The following is a 19713-nucleotide window of genomic DNA, read 5'->3' as shown; positions in this document are numbered from 1 at the left end:
ACTACTTTAGATCATCTAACACATCTTTATGCAGATGAATCTCTAAGCTGTTTAGCATAAAGTTTCCAAGTCCGTTTGAAATAGCTAGCAAGCTGTGGGGACGACAGTCCTCAGAACTGGCCATATGGACTTCTCACAGCTGAACCAACAAAGGTGTAACCAGATCTCTTCTACGTTTCGCGGGTTAATGCTGAATGATCGCCATGACACCACTCGTCTTCGATGAACGGATGCTCCGTTTATTCTGACGAGCAATGTAAATAGAAACACAAACAACATGGCTGCCCGCTCATATTAAACTTTACCATAAAAGTCAGGGTTACTGTTGATTTCCTTTTTAAAGCCAATGAGTTAGAAAAAAATTATGTGGAGATAAAATGTCAGAGCTGTTCTGCCCTTCTGCTGTGCTGCAGAAATATGTGGCCTCTATGGAGTTCTCTCACTAAATAAGGTTTTGGATTTTTTCCCCCAAGAAATCTATGTTTTCTTTTTAATATCTAATTAGGGTAAGCTCAATACCAGTTTTACCTTGGAAAAATAAAATAAAAATAACCCTCCAGAACCACGGGTCACCAAAATAGCATGTTGGAGCTGAGTTCAGACATTTCAGACATGGTTGTCACCTTGCCGTGGTGAGTCAGAGGTAAGAACCTGACTTTTGTGATAGGTTGGCTCCATGTTCAACACTACAGGATTTTACTCCGCTGAGCTGTCATGTGCTTTATAATGAGAAATATCTTCCTGGACACCATGAAGAGATGAGTGCTGCTGCGTTGATGGAATGTTCTTCTACCACCTTGATGCCGTTCTGCACATATTTGAGTTGTTTTTGAGATAACGGGCTCCTTTTTTGTTTTTGAAGGCTTTTATTTCTGTGAACAATTTCTTGGATAAGAAAGTCTATCCGAATATTATTTATTTTCGATATCATTATTTTCATTTAGGGCTGCAAAGTGGTGCATTGGTTGGCAACGTTGCTTTGCAGCATGGTCTCAGGTTCAAATCCCAGCCTGGGGTCTTTCTGCATGGAGTTTGCATGCTCTCACAGTGCATGCGTGGGTTCTCTGGCTTCCTCCCACAGTCCAAAAATACGACAGATTGGTTATGATTGGTGTCTCTAAATTGTCTGTAGGAGTGAGTGAGTTACAGTTAGAAAACATGTTACAAGTTACATGTATTAATGTCCTGATCCTAGCTCCATAATGTGTCCTGTGTGTCTCTGTTGCCCTGCAATATACTGCCAATTTGTCCAGAGTGTGCCATGCCTGCTTACCCAAAGATGGGCTAGTGGACAAGCGGGTATAGAAAATGGATGGGTAGACTTTAATTTATCCCCTGGGACATTAAAAAACAAATATCGCTTCAGACCTGCCAGAAACATGAAATCAGAAGTTCTGAAAACTGCATTTATAGTAAAACATTTCTAATTCATCCCATCAGTGCCGTGTTTACTCCTCTAATGTTTCGTTGCTGTTCTTAAATTACACAGCAGCATGGATGCTTTGGCATATCAGTTCCTCCTGTTTAATGGCATTGTGAGAAAACCTAATCCTATCAAGGATGTTTAGCTGCAGCAGCAGTTTATCAGAGCTGTTTTCAACAGGAACTCTGTAGCAAACTGTGTGTGTTTGCTGCCTTTAAATTACCTTCTTAGTTACTATAATGAGTCAACGCCTTTTAAATGCTGTGATGGTTCCTGAAGCTTCCTCCTTTTATCATTTGGGCCTTTAGTCTTTTAACATTTGTTAGTGGCATTATAGAAACACACTTTATACAATCGGTGACCTGTACTTCTGTTTAAATGACACGAAAGATGCTCAAATCAATGCACAAGTTACTGAGCTATCACTTTTCATTGTGAAACACACTTGCACGCACACACGTCTCCTGTTTATCTGTTTTGTGTCATGAGACAATCAGATTTAGATGTTTATCTGCAGGATAATGCACTGGGCCAGGCGGATCGAGCAGGAGATTGACAGAGTCTTTCAGCACATCACTGGAGCCCAACAGCTGAAAGGGGTGAGTGTGTGGTTTTGGATTCATACTCATTATGCAGCTGCATAAATTCAATAAGGAACACACTGAGCAGAGGGGTCAGCGTGCTAAATAGCTGCAAATCCATTAAGTCCAAGAGCTGGAGCTAAATTGCTGCATTAAAAATAAGAAAACAGTCACAGTCCTTGTTCTTATTATTTTTAAATGATTTTTCTGAAGCATGAAGCTCATCCTCAATGCTTTTATATTTTAGTGCTTGTTACCATCTATGCTCAGTGTTTCAGATGCTAAACCCAAAGGTTCCTGACACTTTGCATATTGTTTTGAACATTTACCCCTTTTGCTCCTGCAGTGCAGAAGTGACGCCTACAGTGGTTAGATTTAGAACATTTGACATTTTTCTTCATGAACTTACGAGTTACCTCCTACTGTTAGAAATGAGCATTTTCACGAGATGATCGTGCAGCTACTGTGTGGTGTATCAATAGCAGAACTCGATCAACATTATGCATGTTAACATTATGCTACTATAATATGAGTCCCGGATCTTCCTTTTCAGTTACAACCTTTAATGAGGCCAGCTGAAATACATGCTTTCTGGAATTTCTTTACATGTAAAAACAGACTAAACAATAGACGCCCAGATTTACTAAGCATGCACTGCACCTGGCTTTCTCTTTGCACATCATTTGCACCCTCTATCTGCTCATTTTGAGCAACCAATACGCTAAACAACAAACAGCAATAATCTGATGCAGATGCAAAAACACACCCATCATGTCCGGCAGTGTGGAGCTCCATCTCAAAAATCAATATACTAGTACTACTATTTGACCAATTATTTACAACTGCATAAGTGTCTGACATGATGTAAATACCACCACCTTAAGAAACAATAAATATTTTTCTGCATATGTGTGTCACAAAGAGTGCAGGTCTTTGAGAATCAGATGCTGTCTGCCAAGGTGTGAATTACATACAGGGAAGGGTGTGTGCTTGTGTGTGTCGGAGTAAGTGGTCCGACTGATCACCTCCATTAAGGAGGGAGTATAATTGCAGGGGCCCCTGGGCATGAAAGTACCCAAAGCTGGCCAGGCCCCTCAGAAAAAGACTGTTTATTAAAGAGGTCTTTCACTGAGAAACCAATTTCTACTAAGATCACTTTGAGTTTAACACTCAGACTGAACGTGAAAGTCGTGTCCTACCTGACAACTTTTAAATTCTGGATAAACCCCACCCAGAGCTTTCAGTGGGGCCAAATGTGAAGACAAATGGGCGGTTTCGATCACCACCATCTAGGCCGTGTCACACGTCTTGTCACGCCCAGACAATCCAAAACTGGGAAAAGAAGTAGAGCTGAGGTTGGGGCTGTGAGGGTGGGAGCAAATGATTGACACCCATAAATGCTATTTAATTTAATTTATTTATTTATAAAGCACCTTACTGCTACCAGTCCAGGCCACCCAAAGTGAGGTACATGATAAAATCAGAAATTACACACATTCAAACTAGAATTAACAATAATACCATGCTGCAAGAAAACATCACTTGACACATAAAAACTATAAAACAAGATGTCACGTGACTTCTAAGAACAATCAAAACAATGACGTATAAATACCTTAAAACCCAAAGTAGATACAAGGAAACCCGAAGCTACATGGAGCTTGGAGCCAACACAGCCATAGCTACGAACTATCTGAGCAAACCAGGAGCTAATCAAAAGCTAACTGAGGTTTTTGGTACTTTTAGCCACAAAAATGTTGTTGAGCAACTCAAAAGTGAAGCAGCATCCACTCAAAGAGCTGCAGTGTTTCTGTAGTCTCCCTCAGAAGCTCCACAAGCTGCCAGAACGACTATAGCCTCGCATGCCCTCTTTGTCCAAATTATTCCATGGTTAACGTCCAAACGTGAACACACAGAGGACACAGTTCAGAGAGTCAAAATGGCCGAACATCTATTAACGTGAGGCTGAGGCCTACCCCGGAGCTAGCCAATAGTGCTAGGTCTGACGGCTCATGCTGCCTGTCAATCAAATCTAATTATTCATAATTTCAAGCATTTAATTACACTTAAATGGACGAGTTAAAAAAATGTCCAAGTCTATTTGCCTTGGCCTCCAAACAGCCCTGGGTGGAGGACCAAGTTTTGAAGGTGATCTGAATTGTATCAAATACGCTTATCAAATATTGCTTTATAGTTAAAATAGTGTAGTTGGATAAATCTACCTACCTTTTCCCTCAGAGAAACTGCTTTGTGGCTTTCCTACTATTTCACCTTGAGAGTTACTTTTCAACAAAATTTTAAAATTAGCGAAAAAACAGAATGCCACAGCAGTGAGCTGAAGTCACCGTCGAATGAGTGATAAGCAGTGGTGTGTCAGGCATGAATAAAAGACAGAAAGTACCAGAGAATCTGAGTGGATGTTAACGATCGTATCTTAATTTTTTTTATTTGGTGGTGCAACTTTGAGAATGTCAATGTGTATATGAGTCCATATTAATTATATAATACATAGGAACTGGATCTTTTTTGGGCTCCCCCTGGGTGTTAGTGGAGGACTTTCGGGGAGCCTATCACCTTTTCAGGGGAGCTGAGCTCCCCCTAGCTCCCTCAAACCCTGTTCTAGCAATTTACATGGAGGGGGCAGAGCTTGTCTAAAATTAAGATAAATCATTTATATTAATGACAGATTTGAGATTTTCCTTGGTTGTTCTTTAACATTTCACCTCTGGCATAGCCCTTTCTTACTGCTCTACTAGCATTTAAGACTAAACATCTCAGCCTGACTCTCCTAACTTCATCTTTTAGGAAGAAACACAAGCTAAACACGAGACAGAGTTCAGGTGTTTATATTTTTTAATTGAAGCATTTAAACCTAATTTATAAAATGTTTCCTTGACGTTTTTAGCTTTTTCATTAAGCACAGTGCTGAGCTCTTTTAAAATAGTTCTTACAGCAAGACCTCTGCAGAATTTAGATTTTCTAAAAGCAAACTTGCACTGCAGTATAGGCTCAGTATCTTAATATACATGAATTTTTTTATAGCTGCTCAGTCTTACATGCTGGAGACGTCGTTTTGGCCTCACACAATCTATTTTCTACACAAGAAACATTATGTAACAGACAGCATTGACTTAAGGTGTCAAATGCTAATTTTTATCTCTTTTTCAACTAAAAAGTACAGCAGAAACCCCAGCTGGTGCTCGGTTATTTACCTTTTTCCGTGTAACACCTGTCTAGGTGGAGTTACAAAGTAAATGCCAGCAAACAGGAGCAGAGATCATCTGTGGGGGTCCAGAGAGTAGAGCTCTGGAGAGATGTGTGGGGGCGTTTCCTCAGCAGAGAGCAGCAGCACGTGTCATCTTTGTTGTGTCACCACAGAGCAGATGGCCAGCCTGCAGTGATGCCTTGATGTGACGCTCACTAGTTCATGCAGTCATCATAAATCTTTCCATACATCTGAAAAATGACAGATCTTTAAGGGATTTTTAATTTTTTTAATTCTATGTCAGAAAAGGGTTTACATCCTGCAAGACCTTCAGTAAATGGCATCAAACCTAAATAGGGCAAGATTGTGCAGCCATGCTAGCTTTGTAAAATAGCTACTATTGTCTCAATAAGAATACATTTGTTGCACTAGTTCATGTTCGTTGTTCACTAGTTAAGAATATAATGAATGCAGAGAAATACATGCATTTATAATTCATAATGTGTTCTAACTTATCCAAAAATTTCCTCTGATTGCAAGGTTTTACTCTAAATGATCAATGACTCACAAACAGTAGGTGAGAATTTGTTCTTTAGTTTTGAAAATGTACTACAGTACCCAAATTTGACCACAGGATGGCATTCTTACTTCATTCTTGCATCATGCACCTTTAAGAGCCAGAGCCTCCGCTGTTACAGAGTCTCATGATAAATTGGTTCTGGGTGGGGCGGCATGGGTGATCATGACTCGGTGAAGGTGACGAGATCAAGGACCTCTGATATCAAGTCTTTTAAGAACTCAGTATAAAATGATGCATGTCTAATGGTTTCAGCTGGAGGTGATGACCACTTAACCTAACAGTAACAATAACACACACAGGGCAGCATGGAGCTTGTAAACAAACATTGAGAAAACAGCAAATATCAGATGTCAGGAGTATTTATCTTCATTTACTCTTTATGTTGCATTGATGACCTGCAGAAATCACATTAGAGTGCCTTATATGTGTAATATCCATCCTCAGCAACATGCTTTGATTCTGAACATTTTCCACATGGAACCAAGTGCTCCTCAGATGGCCCACGGTTCACAGAAACACTGTATTCATTACTAAGTGTTCCCATCAGTGTATCGTGGCCCAAGAAAGCATCTGGTCAGCACATAAACTGAGGGACGTGTTGAAGTCCTTTTCAAGAATGCATTCATAGGGAGAAAGCTGAAACCCAAATGCACCCGTCCTCCCCTCATGGCCTCTTGGCATCTTCTTTGAATTTCATTTTTTAAGTTAGTGCCAGAGCTACCACCCTTCACACAGGCCAATGAGACATCTGTTGTGCAAAAGGTTTCTGAAACGTTGTTCACAGAATGATTCTACTGTTGTTGATGTAACGTTGTTACATTAACATTTTCTGTTTAACATGCACAGATTTACAATGAAGAGAGGCGGCGGTTTAGTCTGGTGAAGAACCAGCCTCGTAGGATTGTGGAGAAAGTGGCCTTGGATATAGAAAAGCTCCTGGCAAAGAAACGCAAAGCACTAGAAGTAAGAATATGTTCCTGATTCTGGTGATCTCTGTCCGTCTGTGTGTCTGTCTGTCAGTCTGTCTGTTGACCTGTGTTGATTTAGGTTCCAGGAGAGAGCAGAGTTTTCCAGCTAGTATAAGCTAACTGTTAGCATAGGCATCTCCACAAGAAGGCAGAACTCCTTCAGACTTGTGTTATTTGTGGAGATAAAACATCAACGTTTCAGAGCGAACAGAAGCAGTGGAAGAGTTGTCTTGTTGTTAGCCAGTCAGAGGTGAAATGTCTGGAAATCATGAAAAATAATGGGTAAGATTCCAAATACAGCCATTTTCTGCCCCCCCCCCCCCCCCCCTCCACCAGCTACATTTTATTTTCTGAAACAGGAGCGCCAGAGCTTTTTTACCCCACATAGAATAACTCACCAGGCATTCATTAGTAGAGACTACGGCAAATATATAGAAAAAATAAGTGAACGAGGGCTGTATGTTCAAATCAAAGTTTTCATCTCTTAAAAACATTTTTTTTTTTGCTTTTCAAAAGCAAGATTGGCCAAAAAAGTCCAGGAAATACTTTTTTTAATTTATGCAAATGCTTAAGATTTATTCATTCTTTTGCAGGTAAAACAATCACAAAAAACTAATTTAGCATTTTTTTTTACTTTCATAAAATCTAATTTTGGGGTCCATCATATACTTGTAACTTGTCACTTTTGGCCCATGTGTCAGAAGTTTGGATGCCTCTGCACAAATCTAGTCAAAGTTCTTGATGCAGCACCTTTTTAGGTTGTCTTTCTGGTTTCAAAAGAAACATTCGTACACATTGTTCTTGTTGATGTAATAAGTCAATTTCCCTTTTTACATCTTGCAGAGGTTAGCCAGTGAGGCAGAAAGACTCCAGCGAGAGCATCTATGGCAGGATGGGATCAAGGTAAAATGAAACTATATAATTGTATTAGTCTGAAGTGCATGTACAGCGGTGAGAGTTTGTGATTAAATTGTTTGGTTTTTATCTGTATCGCTGCAGTGACCCAGATAAAAGTTTGTGATCCTTTAATTGTTTTTTAAAGATGATCAGAAATAAACATGCTGTCGTAGACACGACATGCTGAGTACAGGAGAAACCTCTAAAAAGCGAGCAATGACAAACAGCAGGCTGAGAGAGCTGTTTGAGTTCTTACAAGTTGACCAGACGCAACATTTAGTGACCAGAAAATTCCAAAAATAGGAACACCTCTGAGGAGAAGTCACACGTATGCTGGAATGTGTCGGACCTCTTCAGAAACGAACAGATGACAACGCTCCACACAAGCCTCGCAGCCTGTCTACTGAATCACAATGTGACAAAAAACTCTGCTGAACAATAAGAGACATTTGATAGTTACAGCTTTGCAAATAGAAACAATTTGCTCATTTTTCACTTCTTTCCATTATAATCTGACAAGAAAGAAAGAAAGACAGAAAGAAAGAAAAAGAAAAAATGTGTTTAAAATGAGAAAAAATTTAATTTGTGACAAAAAACTGTATATCCTACGTAATTTTGGTCCAAGTGTATCAAGTGTGTGCATGCATGACCATTACTCCCCATAATGCTTCTCAGTAGTCATCAGCTCAGCCTCATCATTTCTCCATCTGTTCTGCTCCAGGAGCTGGACATGGCCTACTATGACTCCAAAGCAGAGCTGGATTACGTGAGTGATGGGGGAAAAAATGACATCAGACAATATTTTGAGTAGAAATGATCCCTGTGGTTTATAAATGCACTCTCCTGTTCTGACAGAATTCCATTGATGGAGAAGTTGAGTTGGAAAATCCCTCACAACTCAAGCTGGAGTTTGTGTATGACCCAAACTTCAAAAACAATGTCAACTTTTCCCACACGGCTGTTCAGATTCCTACAGATATTTATAAAGGAGGCAAGTAGTGCTCCAGTTATGTCATTTTTAATGACAGCAGTGTGAAAAGAAGTGCTTTTAATTTGTTATTCTGCCCTGAGCTCCATTACTTGTCACGCTTAAAGCAAACACAGTTTAGTTTATTTACTACACTCAAAACACGCTTTAGAAATTCTCTTTACACATTACACTTTCTACTTTATCATTTATGTGTGTTTCTTTTTTGTTTTGGTGTATTACACTTTTTTTAATTCAACAAATTCTCCTCCTTAAGTTGAGATGATTCAGATTTTAACTGTTTGTGTCTGCGAGTGAATCGGTCCAGTTATTTACCAGAATTTTCAATAACAAAGACTTTGTTTTTCCTCCCTCAGCTACGGTCATCCTCAATGAGCTGAACTGGACTCAAGCTCTAGAGAGAGTGTTCATGGAGAACAGTCGGGATGATCCGTCCCTGCTGTGGCAGGCGTTTGGGAGCGCCACGGGAGTCACTCGCTACTATCCAGGTCAGAAATCAACAGCTGTCTGTCTGTTCGCTGCTAAAGAAGATAGGGATTAGATTAAATAGGATTAATGTCAACTTTTTTTAATGAACGTACTGAACTAAATGTGTACATGTATACTTTTGCAGCATCTCCTTGGAAAGCTCCAGATAAAATCGACCTGTATGATGTCAGGAGGAGGCCCTGGTATGATCTGATGTCTAAGACATGTAATTTTGTTTTAAAGATCACAGATATTTACATAGAGGACAAAAGGATTTTGTTTTTATTGCAGGTACATCCAGGGTGCATCGTCACCTAAAGACATGGTCATCCTGGTTGATGTGTAAGTAAAGAGTAACTTCTAAGAAGGTTTGGTGGGAATGTTTCTGAGTTCAAAACTACAACTTAAAAGGAACCCAGGTCACAAAACTTTGTGGTTCTTAAAAGATAAATGTTAGTATCAGTTATATTAAAGTGGTGTAAAAAAACCTTCTTAATGCCTTCATTTTTATAAAATTTGTAAAAATAGTTTAACTCGAAAGGTCGCCATTGTTGTTAGCGTCGCAATGCACTCTGGGTAGTGGTGTCATTTGGTTGTACCTCGGTTGCACCGGCCAGCTTTGGGACCCTGTAGTGACTGTTCGGCGACATCAACATGTCATCTGTTCAGTCTTTTCAATTTGAACCAGAGTGAAACATTAATGAGGACATCACTGACCATGTTTCACAAAACGAACATCAAAATGAAGAGCAAGAAGGGCGGGATGAAACGAGAACAGGACAAAACTGGTGGTGTGTGTGTGGCAAATGGGTCTCCGTGGTAACAGAGAGGGAGAGTGTTTGTTGTCAAGAGCTCACATATTTGTCAGCAGAAGTTAACGGTAAGCTATCGTGTGACAAAACATTCAATTATGAATGAGTTTGGAGAATATTAGCATCCAGAGCTCTCGTGTGCTTTATAGATGATTAAGATAGTCAGTGAAACGACGTTAATCATTTTTGCAGATATTTTATATATATTTGGAGAACACTGTGTTGTTACACTTTCTGCTTGTTTTACTGACGGGAGAAGTGAATGTTCAGCTTCATCCGTGACGAGTGGCGTGTCCGATGGTTCGCTGAACGTGACAGAAGCAGAAGCTACAGGAGCGGGTTGTCGGCTCAGGAGAGCGTCCAGCGTCTCTTGTCTCTCAGAGGGCGTTTAGGTTCCTTGTGTGGGAAAATGGTTGGCAAAGCATTTAGTTTCCTCCTTCTCTTATACCCAGCCGCTCCGGTGAGCTCTTTAAGTAGTTGTGGTCGACTATAAGAAGAACAAGAAGAAAGTATCATTTCTATAGCGCCTCTCAAGATAAAAATCACGAGGCGCTTCATAAAAACAAAAAATGTAAAAATATAAAAAAGCATTTAGAAAATGTTTAAAAATATATTTAAAATGAGCAAAAATAGACAATTGTGATTAAAAATGTTAAGAAAGAGAGACAGTGAACAGGAAAGAGGGAAATCAGTGGATCCAAAGGAAGGTGGAATAGGTGAGGAGAACAGAATAAAGAGAGAGTGGAGAAGAAGGTCATACAAAAGCCACTTTGAACAAGTTAGTCTTCAGCTGTTTTTTAAAGGAGACCACAGAGTCCACTGATCTCAGGCTCATTGGGAGAGGGTTCCAGAGTCTGGGGGCCACAGCAGCAAATGATCTGTCACCTTTGGTCTTTAGCCTGGTGCGCTGCACAACCAGTAGGCTTTCATCACTGGACCTCAGGGACCTGCTGGGGGTGTAGGGACTAAGAAGATCACCAATGTAAGATGGTGCTTGTCCATGTAAGGCCCTATAGACCAGAACCAGGATCTTGAAATGAACCCTGAAGTTGACTGGCAGCCAGTGAAGTTGGAGGAGAAGCGAGGTGATGTGGGTGTGTTTGGAGGACTTGGTCAGAAGCCGAGCACAGGCATTTTGAACCACCTGTAGACGGTTCAGGGAGGTTCTGCTCAGACACGTGAAAAGAGAGTTATAGTAGTCTAAGCGTGAGGAGATGAAGGTGTGGATAACTGTCTCAAGTTCAGAGCGGGACAGAATGGGACTCAGCTTAGCAATGTTCCTGAGATGGAAGAAGGAAGAGCGAACAAGAGAACTGACATGAAAATCCAGGGTGAGAGCTGGGTCAAAGGTCATGCCAAGATTCCTGACAGAAGGTTTGGTGTGAGAAGCAAGCTGACCAAGAGAGTCTCTGACTTTGGGAACCAGCTTGTCTGGGGCACAGATGAGGATCTCAGTCTTATCTTCATTCAGCTGTAGAAAGCTCCCAGCCATCCAGGTTTTAATAGAGCCTAAGCAGCAGTGTAACTGCTGCAGCTTAGACATCTCATGGGGCTTAAAGGAGATGTACAGTTGGATGTCATCTGCATCAAGATGGTAGGAGATTCCTTTGAAGGAGCTCAGGATGTGTTGAAGAGGAAGCAGATAGAGGAGGAAGAGTAGAGGTCCCAGCACAGAACCTTGTGGGACACCATGGGTAAGGGAGGTGGTGGAGGACCTAAACTTGGAGACGGTCACAGAAACGGAGCGCTCAGAGAGATAAGAGAACCACTCCAGAGTAGATCCTGATAGGCCTACCCAGTCTCTCAGCCTCTCCAGTAGCAGGTGATGGTCAAAGGCTGCAATCAGGTCCAGCAGGACCAGAACAGAACAGTCCCCTGCATCACTGTGAGTCAGAAGGTCATTAGAGACCCTAAGAAGAGCTGTTTCAGTAGAATGAGCTCTACGAAAACCTGACTGTAAGCAACCATAGATGTAATGTTCATCAAGAGCAGCTGTGAGTTGTTTAGCCACAACCTTTTCCAAGATCATAGAGATGAACGGAAGTTTACAGATGGGTCTTAAGCTGCTATGGAGAGAGGGGGTCAAGACTCGGTTTTTTAAGAAGCGGGTGGATTACAGCGTTCAAACGTGGATTACAGCGTTCATTAAGCCTCAAAAGCATCAGGAGAAAATTGTTGGGAACACAGCCACGGATCTTTGGGAAGTTGTGTGCGTCCACAGGCATCTTCCCACTGCTTTCTCCTCTTCTTGCCTGTGGGAAAGCTGTGTAAACTCACATCACTCCCCTTGTTGCCCTTTGACTGGAAATTATATCCAAAAGCAGCACAATACAGCATTTCACTTAATTATTAATATGGTGAGTGCGTAAACCAACACTAGCGTCAATAGCTATTCTTCCAAGTGCAACCAATATACGTCATCGCCCCCAGAATGCGTTGCGTGTGGAAAACATGGCGTCCAAAAATGTACTAAATATTAAAGATTTATAAATAAACAACAATATTTTGTGTGTTTCTAACAACATAGTTTGGTACAACAGAAAACTTGTGGCTTATTAGGGCATAAACGTCCTCATAGCCAGAGTTCCTTTTAAAGGTACAATAAGTCTGATGTCCCAATCAGCCAAGTGGGTGGAGGCCAGTTTTTCTCCTTTTACAAAAACTGAAGAGGGACATAGTCTTTGTTTACACTTCCTGGTTCCAAAGCCAATCAAATGTGAGGCAGCAGGGTTGCCAAGTGCACCAACATTTGTAATCCAACTTTGGCTGGCAAAGAGCAGCAACGTTGTGGAAAGAATGTTAGTCAGTACAAGAATGGCCCAGAAGCTATTTCATGTACCTCAAAGAAGCCATATATTCCTTTTGTTTTACTCTAATATTGGGTAAAGGAGGCTAGAGTCTAACACTGAGCTAACACGGCTAATGGTGAATTTAAGAAAAACAATTCTGCTCTAAAAATATATCTAGCTACTTTTTCAATTACCTACAGCTCCATATCACAGTGAAATTTATTAATCTATTTGTGTATCTACTTATTGTGTGTGACTCGTCTTCACTCGTCGTCTAGAAATTTCTGGCACCGATCCGCATAGAAGTCATACTTAGATGTGACATGGTCTAGCGTTATCTATAGGAGCTAGCGAAGCAGTGGGCCACCATTTTGGATGGGTCTCTATTCCCCCCCCCCCATTTATTTTTACCAAAGAATGTGCTTGCCCAACTAAAAAACACATTTTATTATGCTTTTTCATGCAGTCAGACATGTGGTATGGCATGATATATATATATATATATATATATATATATATATATATATATATATATATATATATATGTATATGTATATATATATTTATATATATATATATATATATATGTATATGTATATATATGTATATGTATATATATATATATATATATATATATATATATATATATATATACATATACATATATATATATATATATATATACATATACATATATATATATATATATATATATATATATACATATACATATATATATATATATATATATATATATATATATATATACATATACATATATATATATATATATATATATATATATATATATATATATATATATATATATATATATATATAAAGTAAAATATAAAATCCCAACAAGTAGGCTAGATTGGTCCCAGAAAAGTCCCACTTGTTCTGTTTTCAACAGTGTTGCAACCGTAAACAGCACAAAAAAACGGGCATAGTTGCTCTCTCTGCATAGACTCCAGTTGGGTTTGGAGAGAGAGGAACCCAGCCAATTTGACAGCGGCACTGTGTCACTCTCTAGCTCCCAATGGCGCATCTACGTATTTATGTCTATGCTGATCCGTTGATGGCAACAGTTGCTCAGAGTGGACTCATTTGTTTTGATACATGAACTGCAGCACCAACATTTGACTACAGGATGTCATTCTTACTTCACGCACCTATAACTTAAATATAAAGACTTCAGGTTATGTCTTGTTTTTTTTTATGTGATTGACACGTCCCTGATGTGTTTCCTCAGGAGCGGCAGTGTCAGTGGACTCACGCTTAAACTGATCAAAGCTTCGGTGATGGAAATGCTGGATACTTTGTCTGACGACGACTATGTCAACGTAGCCAGAGTTGGTTCCTGCCCTGCCTGCTAATGTCACCATCAGTCGTCACATCTCTCTCTTCCTTTTATTTTTTTAACCTAAGGTTGCGTGTCCTCATGTGTTGCAGTTTAACGAGAAGGCCGAGGCCGTCATCCCTTGTTTCAAACATCTAGTCCAGGCCAACGTGCGAAACAAGAAATTTTTTAAGGAGGCTGTGCAGCAGATGCAGGCAAAAGGAACCACCGACTACAAGTCGGGATTTCATTTCGCCTTTAACCAGCTGCTAAATGTGAGTGACCTACAGATTTAATGTGACTTCCAAATTTGAAGTACCCAGGCTCTATTTTACTGCATTGACCTTCTGTGCACATATATTATTCTCTTTTTCAGAAGACAAATGTCCCACGGGCTAACTGCAATAAAATAATAATGTTGTTTACTGATGGAGGAGAGGACAGGGCTCAGGATGTCTTCATGCAGTACAACTGGCCAAACAAAACCGTCAGTCCCATGATTATCATCATCTTCTATTGCACATAAATACGAAATGTCGTGTTATCTGAGTGACACCTTTTTACATCCATCTGATCCCTCCAAGGTTCGAGTATTTACCTTCTCTGTGGGTCAACACAACTATGATGTCACACCGTTACAGTGGATTGCCTGCACAAATAAAGGTGAGCCACACTTTTACCAAATCGAACGTTCAGGAGCTACAAATGTCACCAAACAAATTGTTAGGGTTTTTCCTTTTTAACGTAATAATCACACAAGAACCAGTAGAGTTTTTTATAGCTTTGCAAAAGGAGAATGGAGAAGTTAAACAGGATACAGTCATGACTCCACTCTAGGGTGACCAGATCTCAACTTGCCAAATGTGGGACAGAGACTCACTCAGTGTGGGACAACGTGAAGTTCCAATGTAATGAGAAAAAAACAAACAAACAAAACGTATATTCTACCTTTTAGCCCTAACATCACTGTTACATATGCATAAAATTATTATTCCTATCATCATATATATCTTGTATATATTTTATTTGAATTCATCATGAACAAGCATACAGCAAAAGTGTCACAATTTCACAGTTCCTCTCAAGTTACCACAACATAACTCAGGCTCTTTGGGCCTTCTGTAGTGGCTCTGATCATTTTAATAATACAGATAGGCCCACAATAATAAAAACATGCAGGTTTAAGCAACTTTTCAGAGTTTTCATTGGATGTTTTCCACAACAGAATGACAGTAAAATTACCAGTAATAGTTTTTAGATCTATTTATGTTTGTTTTAAATTAATTTTCCACTAAAATCAGCATCTCATTGAAAATATATCCATACCTTTTTGCTATTTTTTTCTTAATTCAGAAACAAAATGTTTTTTAAACATTGACAACACATCTCTTCTAGATTTTAGGTGAGAGAATAAACATCAGATTCTAATCTCTAAAAATTCAGATCTAATCTAATAATAGTTTCTCAGTTACTTTTTGCCTCAAATTTCTGAGAGTAAGTGATGAAAGCTTTCATTTATTCTCAGTATTTCTTCACTGTGCTTTAAGGGGCTCAGCATGTACATAGGTATCTGAAACCGCAGCACCTCGTCTGTGTTAGAGCTTCCATTGTGTTTATCATGGACCTGTCTAATTACTGAAAAACCTTCTTTTAACCTCTCCATATCAGACTCCGCACCGAGCAGGGTGGGATTATCATTGCATGGGCCCCTGGGCACAATGTGCTTCCCCCTCTTTTTGTCTCCTCTTGATGATCTCCTTGTTGGTCTCCTCTCTTGCCTTCAGAAAAACTGCTTTCTGGCCTTTCTATTTGTAAATTCATTTTGTCATCAAAGTCCAGATTCCTGACAAGCTGAGATTCAATAACCATCAGTGACAGTGCACTGAGGCGCTGTTGACTTTGTGTTGTTCTCGGTTCAATTTTTATTGTTGCCATTTGTGAAATGACCATTGCCCTTCACAATTTGTAACTGGTAGAGTTAGAAACATCTGCAGGGCCACAAACACATTGGGGAAGATGGACTGTAGACTATTGTTTAGCCCAAAAACGCTCCTGGTTATATTACATTATTTATGTGGACTCTCCGGGGATTATTTAGAGCTGAGAGGCGCAGAGCTCTGATCGTTGACGCGCTCCAGACAGATGCATGCTGAGAACGGCCACAGTAACATTATCAAAGTGTCGCACCTCAAAAACAAATTTAACATGCGATCGTTTATGTCGGCTCATATCCTTTCATGCTTTCTTTTGTTTGTGCCTGATGTGTTTTGCTGCTGCGGAGCGGCGCGCATCACCTGTTTCGTCCTCTGGTGACCACCTCACCGGTGCGGTCAGCGCGCGGCTCGCACTCCGCCATATTTGCGGTCGGGCCTCTCTTCATTGGTCAGTCTGCATGAGACTGACTCTCAACCGCTCTCAACTGATGTTCTAAGTCATAGGCAGCGAAGCGTCTGTGCAGCGCAAAAGCTGTTGGGGGGGTGGGGGTGGGGGGGGGGGGGGCTGGGGGTGCTACCACTTTGTCAAAGCCTTATCTGTATTATAAAATACCTAGTTCCTACAGGAATTAGCTTTCAGATCGGTGACTCAGTTTTACCCTGTTTAACCCTAGTGCCCCCCAGTTGGGGGCCTATACAGTTTCATGTGCCAAACATCTACAACTGTCCACATTCTCCAAACACAACTAAAACCACAATCAAACAGCCCAGATGGGAAACAAGGCCATTTTAAATAGTAATAAATTAAGATACAATGGTATTTGAACTTTATTTTAGAATAGCATCTGACCTTCACTGATGTCTGCTGGAAACAAAACCCTGAACAAATTTAGTTGCGGACCCCTGGAATAAATAAAACAATTGACTAAATTTCCTAAATGGAATTTAAACTCACAACCTCCATCCTGTCAGCACTTTCACACAGGGCAGCTCTTCTAAAATAAAGTTCAAGTATTATTTTATTTTAATGTATCAAAACCAAAAATTGCTTTTTTTTACAATCTAAACTGTTTTGATTGTAGCTGTAGCTGTGCTCGGGGAATGCAAACAATCACTGACACTTGGGACATAAAACTCCAAAGGCCCCCAATTGGGAGGTGCCAGGGCACAAAGAAAAAAGGCCTAGGCTAGGGCCTAAAGGGTTACTATTAAAAACTACATTTCTTAATATTTTTCTCTGAACTAAATGGTTTGATCCACAGATATTTTAAACACACTTTATTTTTTATGGCTTCGGTTTCATTGATGACTTTTCACTTAAATCAAAAACTGAAGTTATCAATCCGTATTCTTGTAGAACAAGGGCGTCAGTTTGTTTTCAGAATTGCTAGGGACAATAACCATACACTTGAGTGGGGTTTAAAAATTGCTGGGGACAATAAAGTAGGCTAGCACAGGGGTCGGCGGCTCTGGATCCACATGCGGCTCTTCCATCCATCTGATGCGGCTCTCTGTGTTTGTAAAATAATGAATGGATATTTAAATAAAATGCTTTATATTTTACTGCATTAATTTTACACCTGTATGCCAATTCTAAATGTAAAGATTGTCTGCGTAAACCTGAACAGGTCCAACCCGGTCTTACTGTGAGACCGGGTTGACGCGTCTCGCTTGTGCGTAATCATCGGCGCTTTATGAGCTGAAGAGGATGTGAGATTCTGGGATTCTCCTCAGACAGGCTCCTGGATGTGTCGCCACATTGGAGACAGGAACAAGCGCTATTCAGCCAAAGTTTCATAATCAGGGAACATTTTCTAAGTGACAAGTCTCTCTGAGAGACAGGGTTTGGAAAACACTCGCTTCAGTGGGAGGAACCTTCCCACATGCGCTCTGGGTGGCTCTGGGGTTAATCAAGTTTAATTGTTTCTCTTTGCAACAATCTTCACAAGAAGGCAAAACAGTTAAACGGCAGGTTACAGATATTTCCATTTGACTGTTTATTTTGACAGATGAACTCAAGGATGTTGCTTGGTTTGAAAGAATTACCCCGACGCACACTGATGCGCATGGATGAGCTGACATTTTAATCGTTAACGCACATCGCGGAGGTAAAATATTCCCATCAGAACATCAGAGCTTTATACTGGACACTGTGTTCAGCGTGGCTCGGAGCGCCCACGGTGGACAGTGAGCTGAAGATCTGGGGTTCGCAGCGCAGAACCACGGTGCATGCGATGATTTCCTCCCACTGAAGCGGTCTGGAAACCCGGTCTCTCTGAGGGATGTGTCACTTGGAAAAATGTTCTTTTTATGAAATTATGAAACTTTGGCTGAACAGCGCTTGTTCCCGTCTCTAATATGGAGACGCATGACGCGTAGAGACATTTGATCACGCACAAAGTTCGTGTAGAGCAGAAGCGGTCGGGCCACGGCAGGTGAAATGTTCCTAGCATACATGAAGGGAAACTGTTTAATTGTAACATTAATACGTTACTGGACACGCTGGTCTGGTTGGTTAGACCAGTGTTTGAAGTGGAAAACACACACACACACACACACACCAATTAAAATAATGCTCATAGCGTGGACTAGAAGCCAGGTGATGGTTTACGTATTTAAATGATGATCAGGCTGCTGTAAAATGTAATCTCTATCCACATCCAGACACAATTATCCTCTATTCTTTCTCTAGTTGCTCTGCTCTTGTCTGGGTTGATCAGCTGATGGTGCGCGTGGCGCGCCTAACTAGCGGCTGATGCACATTTTACGCATTTGGAGAGGTGGGCTGGATGCTGTGCGTTTACTGGAAGATGGTCCACTTAACGCACGGGTGTAGACTACATATTAATGACAAATGAATGAAAATTAAACTGTGAGTTTTTACTTCATATTTTATGTAACGTGAGGAAGTGTGGGTTTTCTGTCACAAAGGTGGTGTTGGACTCAGCTGTGTCAAAGCTGGGTCGCTGAGAACTTTCACCCACAGATTAAGACCTGAACGCCAGCGAGTCTGGGAGAAAACCATAACATCTGCCACCTGCGGTACCAGAAGAAGGAGTTCTCATGGACAAGTGGTCATAACAAGTCAAAACATAAAGTTTAAACTTCCTTTTCTTGTTTTGAATGTTAAAAGTTTAATCATCAATTTGCTCATTATAAATGTGTTTTAATCAAATGAATGACTATTATGCTTTGGGGTAATTATAAGAGATTTAATGAATCCATAATTAGATAATGTTGAGAGTGTTTGTTGCTGACCTTCACACACACTCAAGCACACACACCCACACACAGATTCTCACAGTTAAACTCCAAAACACATTTGCTGACGCACACGTTTGCTTTGAGAAGAGAAAGGTTTTTGGTAAGTTTCAGTCTTATGATTTCAGTTCGTGTTGGACAACGAAAGAGAGTGGACCTGAAAACCAAAGGGGGGGCAGAGCCGGTTGGCTCGTTCTTCCCCCCTTTCACGCTGTTCCTGCCAAGCCAGGCAGAATAGCTGAATCGCGACTTCTAACGCAGACTCATTACCGAGTCTTTTGATTTCTGAGTGAATTAACTTAAGAAAGCGCATCGACAAAACGCTCTACCATCCACGTGTACCGAGGGCAACTCTGGACCGGTTCGCGGCGCATCTTTGTCTTCTTTGCCAGCCAAGGTGCCCTGGATGAAACATCCTAAGGTGACGTCCCGGGTCCAACAGAGGGTCCGATTTTCGGTGAGGCAAAA

The 19713-nt window shown here is 40.6% G+C and overlaps 1 protein-coding gene across 1 annotated transcript in view; it reads left to right on the top strand.

Moving 5' to 3' along the window:
* cacna2d2b (calcium channel, voltage-dependent, alpha 2/delta subunit 2b) overlaps positions 1-19713 on the top strand; it is a 41386-nt gene that overhangs the window by 8428 nt on the left and 13245 nt on the right. Inside the window, exons 2-13 of the mRNA XM_015958816.3 lie at positions 1941-2022; positions 6636-6752; positions 7601-7660; positions 8376-8420; positions 8510-8645; positions 8999-9130; positions 9256-9313; positions 9402-9452; positions 13964-14063; positions 14164-14325; positions 14427-14537; positions 14635-14713. Coding sequence (XP_015814302.3) covers positions 1941-2022; positions 6636-6752; positions 7601-7660; positions 8376-8420; positions 8510-8645; positions 8999-9130; positions 9256-9313; positions 9402-9452; positions 13964-14063; positions 14164-14325; positions 14427-14537; positions 14635-14713 — 1133 coding nt within the window. The remainder of the gene's footprint in view (positions 1-1940; positions 2023-6635; positions 6753-7600; positions 7661-8375; positions 8421-8509; positions 8646-8998; positions 9131-9255; positions 9314-9401; positions 9453-13963; positions 14064-14163; positions 14326-14426; positions 14538-14634; positions 14714-19713) is intronic.

This window comes from Nothobranchius furzeri, chromosome 3, assembly GCF_043380555.1.
Source record: "Nothobranchius furzeri strain GRZ-AD chromosome 3, NfurGRZ-RIMD1, whole genome shotgun sequence".
In the NCBI taxonomy this organism is placed as follows: Eukaryota; Metazoa; Chordata; class Actinopteri; order Cyprinodontiformes; family Nothobranchiidae; genus Nothobranchius; species Nothobranchius furzeri.
This window is presented reverse-complemented; position numbering and strand designations above follow the sequence as displayed.